We start from the raw sequence: 10204 nt of genomic DNA, 5'->3' as shown, positions 1-10204 counted from the left end.
GGGCGGGTGTTATTAATTGGATCCCGGCTATGTCTTTGTGTGTGGAGTTTGCATGTTCTCTGTGCCTGCGTGGGTTTCATCCCACAATTCAAAAACATGCAGGTTAGGCTACTTGGTGATGTTGACAGGGCAAAACTAGTGCCCTGTATAAGTGCAGGTTAAATAAATGTCCAGGAAAAAGGACTGCTGCGATTAGGTAGGATTTCAGATCTGCTCAGAGAACACAAATGTAATTTGTCAATACATTATTACTGGGTTCACACCAAAAAAATAACTTTATTGATTTAAGTTACACACCATGATAAAACAAGCACAAATATATCACCAAAAAAAAAACTTGGTTCACGCCAATTAGCTGGTGGGCAATTAAAAGGTAGAGATTTTAGGTTTCCAGTCAGGAAATGGGAAAGAAATCCATAAAATATACAGTAGACATTTGTCCAATACATGTAGTATTTACTTAAAACGTTAGTCAAACAGAACAGCACTTTTTCCCCCCTTTGATTCCATGCTGGGAACAAACTATTCAGATTTTACTGAATAAGAAGCATTCTCAGTACAGCCATTTTAACATCTTGTTAAAGAAAAAATTTAATGACATACAGCTCACATTAAAATGGATCACCACATTTTATGGAAAAGAAATTTCACAAATCAAATGGTTTTAAAAAGGGACGGTAAAAAGGTGGAAGACCATTGGAGCCAACACAGGTGCACCAAACATACACCATCCGATTCAGGATTGAATGACGCAATACTGAATTAGTCCAATCATTTCTCAGATCTCACATTTTTTGATCAGGCCATGAGTTACAGCTACACACCGCATGCATCTGCGGTGAAAACTCTGACCAGTAATAGACAACATCGAACAACGTTGTAGTGTAAAACAGTAGTGCATTCAGCCAGCACACACATCAGCCCTCCAGAACAAGACTTGCTCCCCTGTGGTTCTGCTTACATCTCTTTAAATGGGGCAAGCCTGACCAAAAGGCACTCTCAAAACTTCCGACTAAAACTGCTCAAAGTGACATTGGGATGACAGCAGAAATGTGCGCATGTCCATAAGGGAACTAATTAGATTTACTGCTCAAACAGTAACATACTGTACAATTCCACAAAGATGCTAAAAACCTTTGACTTCACAGCAATTGTCAAGCATAAATTCCAAGAGACAGCTGGTTTGTTTATAAAACAATAATAAAAAAGCAGCAACCGTAAAACATAATTTAAAAAGTCCACAGCTTTCTTCCGAAGGAGTAGGAATACGGTAGAAATTTGCATTGGGGGATGGGGTGGGGGGGCTCCTCCTCCATCGTCATGGTGCACCCGTTTACATCCCAGTCTTGGCCTGGTTGTTGTTGGTGACCTGCTTTTTGTGCGCCAGGAAGGGGTACATGCACTTGTCTGCACCAATGAAGCGGTACATGCACACAACGGCATCGAACGGCAAAATCCTGAAAGAGACCAGACACCAAGGTCACCTGGCTATAGGTCACAACAAATCCACAACAGCTTGGGTCTCTAAGCCAGAAGTAAAGGGAGATTAGCATCCCTCGACCGGGATGGTTTAGTTAAGCTTATGATAAAGGCAGCGTAAAAAGCAGGCCAGAGACAGTGCATGAACGAAAGGAAATCAGAACGAGAACATACGTCTTCATGAAGGTCACCATGTACATGAGGCGTGGGGTGCAAATCATGGGTTGGTCGGTCAGGATGGCCCTCATAGCTTGGTTCACACAGTACTCAGGCTTCAGAGGAGGCAGGAATGATGCCATCTCCTTCCTGCGGGGGGGCGCCAAACAAGGGTTACATTCTGGAAACAGATGACTGCAAGTACTGACAGACATCTCATCTTAGCCTGATGGAGAATCTCACAGCTGAGAGCCTTCAGGAACGTGACCACAGGTCACACCTACAGACTTTCCATGCAAAAGGTGTTCTGCAGGTAAGGCCCACCTGATCCTGCAGCCCTGGAACATGCCGGTGTCCACCAGAAAGGGGCACACCAGCGTCATTTTGATCCCGTCTTTCTCCGCGGCCTTCAGCTCGTGGCTCAGCGACTCGTGGAAGCCGATGGCCCCGAACTTGCTGGCGCAGTAATCCTGTGAAAGGAGAACGTACACATTCTCAGAGCCTGTGCAGAAGACAATCCTCTGCTACCCAAGACACACCCCTGCAGAATTACAGGACAGTAGCCAAACAGAAGCATTCACACGTCGCTCAGTTCTGTTGGATGCCATCAACATAATACAAATGGTGGAGCTCTCACCCCACCCACCAAAGTAAAGTGAAACCATGGCACCCCATTACCCCTCTTCCAATAGAAAATGTGCAGAAATGTGGAATAATCCACATACCAATAGGACAGAGGAAGAGCATGGAATGATGCATATGAAGATGAGACTGGATGTGTGGAATATGGAATGCAGCTGTAGTTCTGGAGCACCCACCTCCACCCCTGCTGTGCTGAAGAGGCCCAGGGAGCTGGCCACTGTCACTATGTGCCCGTGGTTCATCTCCAGCATCTTGGGCAGGAAGGCCTTAGTGGTCTGAAAGAGAGAGGCAGAGTCTTTCAAGGGGAATGGCCCACACCGAATTACAGAGACCAGGAGTCAATTACGGCTGAATGGAGTTCTCATACAAATATCAGGGTCCAAGTTGAACTATGCGGTTGTTCCCTGCACTTGGAACGGTACTTCTCTCTAGGGTTTTCGACACACTTGTTCCTGGTTATGGTTATACACTTTGTTGTACGTCGCTCTGGATAAGAGCGTCTGCCAAATGCCTGTAATGTAATGTAAATACCCATATGTAAGAAAATACTATTTTTCTCCCATATTGCCATGTAGCACTTCATTAAAATGTTGAATTCATGGAGAGAAAGCAAAATGCCCTACAAAAAAAAAAAAAAAAAAAAAAAAAAAAAAAAAAGAGACCCCTGCAAGTTTATGGCTTCACAATATGGCTAAGAGTCATACACCTGAGACTAGCCAGAGAGCAGAATTATTTATACTTAGCCATACTTGGACCCTGAAGAACAAGCCAGGATTAAAAAAGAAAAAATCATTACTGTACTGGCAAAAAAAAGCAGGATTCTGGTCAGCCCTAATAGAACTTTCCAGAAATGCCAATATCCCTTATCACTCAGCTGACACAGAAGAGGCCCCCCTGACCTTTCATGCACAAAGCCTGTAGACACTGGGCATATCGCCATGGCAACCTGGTAATAAGGCCATTGCTCTTTATTGGAAATGGGGACAAATCAGGGCACAAGCATCTCAGCAATGCGCTTCACAGCCACACAGTCACCTCAAATTACAGCAATAGTGCCCCAGTGCCACCCCCAGAAAACATATGCAATAAAAATAGGCATACTTAAGATGTGTCAAGACAAACCCTAGTCACTCTACTTTTACTTTAGGTAAACACGTTAACAAAAAGTTCTCTGTTAGTCATGCATTGTGAAAGTGGTCTGTCAATGAATGCCAGTATAGATTAAGTCTTGAATGACTGAAGACCCACTCATTTGCTCGCTCTGCCACAGACTGACTGGCTGAGTGGCGCTTGGCTTACCCAGAAGTGTGCGTGGCAGTTGACCATCATGGTCCTCTCTATCAGCTCGTCGGGACACTCCAGGAGGTGGCGGCCGGACACCACGCCGGCGTTGTTGATCAGCAGGTCGATGTGGCCCACCTCCCGCTGGACCTTCTCAGCCGTGGAGTACACGCTTTCCCGCTTCCCCACGTCGCACACGTAGGTGTACACCTGGGGCTCAAACGCCGGCACCTGCTGCGTGCCACCGCCACACCCTGCAGCCAAGCAGCCGGTCGGTCAGGCACAGATCACAGCTTCGCCAAACGCCACACAGGACTATTTAAGCATCCCTACTCATCAGCGCAAATGCGCGCTCTGCCACCATCATACATTTGCAATAGATAAACTCTTGGCTTGAAACATTCAGTGAAGTAGGGCATCTGAACAACATATCAGATCCTAAGAACACAGGGATGAGATCCTAACAGTGTATGGATCATCTGATACAACAAGATAACTGTACCGACCACGCAGAAGACTAAAAAGAATTGGATCCGAGCAGTAGGACACCCCAAGAACAGACCAACGAAATAACTCATGCAGACCACGGTTCTTGTAGCATACCAAGTGCATGTACTCAACGCATTGCGCTGGTAGGAACTTCTATCACAAGTTTTTCATTCGGTGGATAGACATTCAAATATTCAGGAGACAAACACTGATGTTCTGTGCTGAGTGATTAACGCAATGCCCACACACCTAGTGACAGGGTCTTGCCCGAGATTAACTACTCTGTAGTGCTTACCGTCTTTGGGCACGGTGGTGGTCATCTCCCGTTGGATCTGTCGCACCATCTCAGCGGTCTCCTCGTTGCTTTGTTTGTTGATGTCCCAGAGAACAAGCACAGCCCTTCGCCGCGCAAACTCCTTGGCAAACAACCGCCCAAGTCCACTGCCAGCCCCAGTGATCACACACACCTGACCGGCAACACTCTTCTCTTTAGGTCGTACTAGCCATTTAAACCCGGCCAGAACAAACGCCCACAGCACTTTCAAAGTCACCAACAAAAACTCCGTAATGATATACATTTCTAATGCCCGGGTAATGAAATTCAAAGTTACAATTACAAGTTAGGTAACCAACTAACTAGCTAGTTGGTTAGTTTAAAAAATAAAGTCCAGTTATTTTGGGTAATCGACGTTACCCAACTAACTTAGATAGCACTTCCTTGCCAGCTACCGATCGCTAGAAAGTTTGAAAAACTGTGACACTACAAAAAAGTTACAAAAGGATTAATTAACGTTTACCTACCATACCCCAGCTGGTATAAGGTTAAACAGCACTACCCAGCGATGGTAGTGTACACTTTGTAAGTTAACGTTAACTTCACCGTTAGCAAATAATTTATTTGGGACCAGTCAACGCCCGTCTACGATTAGTAGTTTAAAACAAAACTACCTACAGAGTATCAATGGATGTGAGAACAACAAAAAGGCTGAGAAGTGCAGGACCTAATGACAGGAAAACTCCGAAAATGTATTTCGTAATAATATCGCCCCGAATATTTCAGTCCAGGTAAAAACACTAACATCTGCCAGCACAGTTGGTGTTCACTCTTTTTAAAGCCAGGTTCTTTCGAAGGACCCCTCATTCTAGGTGACGACGTTTCCGCCTGAACATAATGAGAAGCTCGTCCTAACTTAAGAATGAATTTAAATTATTTTGGGTTCATCAAGCTCAATACAAGTTAAAATCAAAAATTAAATTAAACTCCATCGTTTAATTATCAATAGAGAAATTTGTGTTAAAATAAAGTTCCATTAATTTTCAAAAAAGAAAAAAAATCTTTAAAAATTAGCAATTGCTATTTTTAATACAGTTTTTAAATGATTGTGACTCCAGTGATGAGACGTCTTGTCATATAAAGACACTTATTTACAAATATAATACAGGCAGTGAAAAGACATCACTTTGTGCTTTTAACCAGACCCCGTATTTAAATGTGTGTCGCGCATGCGTGAGGGCCTCTTTTACGGTGGGAATAATGGCGGGTGAAGAGTGAGTGCAATTTTGTTGTCTTTAAAATCTGTTCCCATCATCTAAATAAACATATATCTGCGTGTATTTACCCTACGAATATAAAGTACAAACATATACATATCTAACGAGGCGAATATTAAATACATATTAAGTGATTTTCGACTATTTCTTGCGATTTGTTCAGAAGTGCCTGTCGCTATGATTATATGCAAGAAAACGTGTATTTTGAGAGTATTTCAGACAGTTTCTGTGGGACGATGGTAAACTAGAACTCAACCTTGTGGCTTATTTTCTCTTTACATGTGAAATAAAGAAGTGGCCGGAAATATTAGAACTATTATAGATGAGCTATCGAGCCAACTTAGCAGTGTCTTGACGGCGGCCACGCAGTTCCCGTTAGCCAGCAGGCTAACGTTAGCGAGTTAATTTGTCTACCATGATGGAGAAACCCCTAATGCATTCTCCTCTGAAGGTGATCAACAAAATGCCAACTACCTGTCATAAGCTGTACTGGAAACATGTTCAGGCTGCACGGCTACATAGTGCTATTGTCGTTTGGCTAGCAATCAGCATTAGTGGCATGTATCATTGTAGTCTTGGTCAACTGAGCAGTCAAGGTGTTCATTTTTTCAAGCTATGTGTCACTGCTGAACTATCGTATAACGTATCGGCGGAATTGTTTGCTGTGCTGTTCTTTAATTTGCAGTCCCTGTAAACAAATTCCTAATGTCAATATCATTTTTACGTAGAGCGAAGAAGGTACCGGCGGTCCCCGAAAGCCTTTTGAAAAGGCGGAAGGCCTTTGCGGCGATGCGTGCTGCTCGCGTGAAGAAGATGCTGACTGAGAAGAAGGTAAGTTATTGAGCCGTGTCTGGTGCTGACGTTAAATGCTTTTTTTGCGTTTTGACATGTATCTGGAAGAATTTGCCACGAAGCCTGTACCACGTGATTTGCTTAAACCAGCACTATGAAGTGGTTGTTGGCAGTTGTGGCAATTTTGTGTGTTCGTTGGACTGTAGTTGGTATGACAGGAGAGACCTTAAGCACAGTGCTGTTATTGAAATGAAGTCTTCCCATTTTTTTCTCCTCTGCTGCTTTAAATAGAGCCGCAAAGTGACCAGGCAGCTGATCTACAAACGGGCAGAGTGCTACCACAAGGAGTACAGGGAGATGTACAGACGGGAGGTCCGCTTGGGCAGAACCGCTCGCAAAGTTGGGAACTTCTATGTCCCTGCCGAACCCAAACTGGCCTTCGTGATCAGGATCAGAGGGTACGTCAGTGGTCACATTCAAGCAGCAGGAGGGGGGGGGGTGCAAAAACTTCCCTGTGCCCCCTCCCCAGCATCAGCTTTTTAATGGTCCAGTCATTCATATGTGCTGTGGTTAATGATGTTCAATCTTTTTTCCCCGTCTTATCGACCATGGTGACTTATTGTTGAAATTAAGCCAACATTGTCTGAAACCACATCTGGCCAGGTCTACCTCGGCCTCTGTGTGAGAGTTAGCGCTTGGTACTGACCCGTTTCTCTCCCCAACACACTCCCAGTATCAATGGAGTCAGCCCCAAGGTGCGCAAGGTGCTGCAGCTTCTCCGTCTTCGCCAGATCTTCAACGGCGTCTTCGTCAAGCTCAACAAGGCCTCCATCAACATGCTGAGAATCGCTGAGCCCTACATCGCATGGGGGTAGGTGCCACACGCTTGTGTGACTGGCCATGGTACCATGTCCATCCTTAGGTAGATGAAGTGGAAAAGGCAAGAGAACACTGCAGTCTGTCAAACTGTTGATACTGCACTTGGGGGAAGACAGATTTGCTCCACTTTTTAGGTATTTCCCTATTGTGCTCATGCGTACATGATTTTACCTTGTGTGCTTGAGAGCTGGTCTTCTGCTAGCTTTGAAAACATTTAAATGGGCAGGTCACTCTCAGTATTTAAAAATACTTTGAGGCCTGGCCTCGTGTCCCCAAAATGGGTGGAGTGGCCACTTGCTGTAATCGGGACTTTTCGCTCTACTACAAAGTAGCATGATTTGTCAAAGTCAGTGTGTGGCTGATAACATGAGTCGCTCCGAGAATGTGTCCAGGAGGTTGTAGGTTTGAGTTCCAGGTACCAGAGTAACACTGTGGTCTCGGTTGCGGCTCACTCCAGCTGTGCTGTTGCTGTACGTCACGTGTCCTCTTCCTCTGAACTGAACTGTATGCATCTTCCTTTTCAGCTACCCCAACCTGAAGTCTGTGCGTGAGCTCATCTACAAGCGCGGCTATGGCAAGATCAGGAAGCAGCGCATTGCCCTGACCGATAACGCCCTTGTGGAAAAAACTCTGTGTAAGTATTCTACTCGTGTGAATTGTGCTGAAGGGCGAGAGCGCAATGGAAGGCTACCTGTGGCCCTCGCTGACATTTTTTGTGAATTAAGCTGTTGCCTGCTAGCTGTAAGGCAGTAGTATTTGGCCAACTTCTATTAATAGTCTTGTCAAGCCTTATTCCAGCGTACATCACAACCTCCAGGTTCATTAGAATGTCAGGCAGATGGCTGTCTTTAAGCTAGTGCTGCCTTAAACCATTGGTGAATGGCATTTAGTCTAATTTCAAATGTTTTATTGGGAACAGTACCTGGCCTAGATTACTATGGCTCATTGCACAGTAGATTGCGTAGTAACATGCATTTTTGCTGTACCCACACACTTCCACGTTCAATCTGATGTCTTGATAGGCACTCATAGTGTTTGGAAGAAATTGATTATGTAAAGTGGATGTGTTGTCTTTTTAAGCATAATAGTCATTACCATACAAATGCCTCCAGAAAAATCCAATACTCCTGTTTATTTGGGGTTGATGTGACATCCGCTCAGCAGCAAAGCCCTGACAAGATTGAAAGAAATGTCACATGATGGGTAGATTATTATTGCACATAAACGCTAAATCCCTTAATCAAAAGTGCAGACGGAGGCTGTAGTGTTTCACCGCGGGTGTCACTTTGCTCTGACTCTCTTTGTCACTTTGTTTCCACAAATTACTCCTCGCATATTGTTTGCAATGTCATGTGACTTTTTTTTAATGAAATGGAGCGAGTTTAATTCATAATGGACAATTCATCTTAAATTAGGCTCATACTGTTGCTTTGTGCAATTTTTAATATCCATTGGATAAGAAACAGTACCTTTGACGATGGTATAGAAAAAACGATGCATGCCCTTATGTGAATCATACCAGAATGCCTACAATGCCGGTGTTCCACTCAGCCGTAAGGGCAGGGGTCTCTTCATACAGGACGACTAGTTTGTTGCATACATCAGTGTTTTTGCACTTTTCATTTCTTTAGGCAAATTCGGCCTGATCTGCGTCGAAGACTTGATCCATGAGATCTACACCGTCGGGAAGAACTTCAAGGCCGCGAACAACTTCCTGTGGCCCTTCAAGCTCTCCTCTCCCCGTGGTGGCATGAACAAGAAGACCACCCACTTTGTGGAGGGGGGAGATGCAGGCAACAGAGAGGACCAGATCAACAGGCTCATCAGGAGAATGAACTAAATGACCCGGTGAGGCACAGCTGTCCGTTTGCGCACACCTGCCCATTTGCACACACTTTCAGTTACACACTCATACCTGTTTGTTTGCACACTGCTGCTCATTTACGCACTCCTGTCCGTTCTCATGCTGACTGCTTGCAATAGTGCAGCACTCCGGCCTGCTTGCAGTCCCAGTAGTGAGACCCTCCTGACCATTCACACTCAAGTGTGTCATTCCCCAAGTTCACACTTAAATAAGTTAACAGTGTGACAGTACGCCACGTGACGTCACTGCCATGCATTAGTTGAATGTGCTTCTGTGAGCTGTAGAAGCTAAATCCTCGCTCAAAGTTTGTCACATGAAACCCAGGTTGATAGTGCGCTTTGTTTTGGATATGAGAAAAGCCTTACAATGTGCACAGGTATGCTTAGGATGACATGTCTCATGGGAGTGGGCTTAGGCTATTTGGAGGGGTATCTGGAGAGGAGCTGTAGTGGGAAGTACAGGAGTTTCTTTAGTGTTTTTGGCTGAAGAGTCCTCTGTAGTGATTGTGTTAAAACCAATAATATCTGCAAATGCTTTACATTGGTGTTGGAATTTGGGTTGATGCAAATTGCTCTTTGAACTGGATAAAAAAACATTTATCCAGTTTTGTGCAGATAAGCCTGATGAGAGTGTAGTATATGTGGATAAATTAATAAACGTGGGTGAAAGAAACCTGCCATGTACTGGCATAAAATGAGCAGTGAAAACCTAATGAGTATCTAATTCACCAATTTAGTGTCTTCACAAAGATGCCAATATGTGTAAAATGGGTGTTGGACTTGTTCAACTGCATGTTTTTTTGCAAGGTGTAAGAGCTGAGACTTGAATTACTCTCAAAGGCAGTTATATATTAAAGTCTGTAGTAGTAATTTGTGATTTTAAAAAAAAAAAAATTTATCTTGCAGGGTTCTCACCGGACGTCTACTGTTGCTGGCCTGTACAATAAAGCTCGCAAATAAACATTTATTAAAAATGAAACGTTTCCTTTTGTCTTGTGGTATTGTATGTTTTATTTTATTTTTACCAGTATTTACACTGCTTTTTAATGCCTTATGATCCTTAATGTTGTCC

The 10204-nt window shown here is 44.0% G+C and overlaps 2 protein-coding genes and 1 non-coding gene across 3 annotated transcripts; 2 read left to right on the top strand and 1 right to left on the bottom strand.

Annotated features, from left to right (window-relative positions):
- Positions 1-252: 252 nt before the first annotated feature.
- rdh10b (retinol dehydrogenase 10b) lies at positions 253-5186 on the bottom strand. The gene is made up of 6 exons (XM_035429499.1): positions 4343-5186; positions 3577-3812; positions 2454-2552; positions 1960-2105; positions 1654-1785; positions 253-1457 (listed from the first exon to the last, which is right to left on the bottom strand). The coding sequence occupies exons 1-6, from the start codon at positions 4623-4625 to the stop codon at positions 1334-1336; spliced, it is 1020 nt and encodes a 339-aa protein (XP_035285390.1). The 5' UTR covers positions 4626-5186; the 3' UTR covers positions 253-1333.
- Positions 5187-5509: 323 nt separating this feature from the next.
- rpl7 (ribosomal protein L7) lies at positions 5510-10115 on the top strand. The gene is made up of 7 exons (XM_035431531.1): positions 5510-5595; positions 6327-6429; positions 6682-6848; positions 7124-7261; positions 7794-7903; positions 8901-9117; positions 10039-10115. Exons 1-6 carry the CDS (start codon positions 5582-5584, stop codon positions 9107-9109), a joined length of 741 nt encoding a protein of 246 aa, XP_035287422.1. The 5' UTR covers positions 5510-5581; the 3' UTR covers positions 9110-9117; positions 10039-10115.
- LOC118234775 lies at positions 6954-7046 on the top strand. The gene has a single exon (XR_004766719.1). It is a non-coding gene; the product is annotated as a small nucleolar SNORD12/SNORD106 (small nucleolar RNA).
- Positions 10116-10204: the final 89 nt, after the last annotated feature.

Source organism: Anguilla anguilla, chromosome 8, assembly GCF_013347855.1.
Source record: "Anguilla anguilla isolate fAngAng1 chromosome 8, fAngAng1.pri, whole genome shotgun sequence".
NCBI classification, from domain to species: Eukaryota; Metazoa; Chordata; class Actinopteri; order Anguilliformes; family Anguillidae; genus Anguilla; species Anguilla anguilla.
The sequence above is the reverse complement of the archived record's forward strand: the minus strand, read 5'-3'. Positions and strand labels throughout refer to the sequence as shown.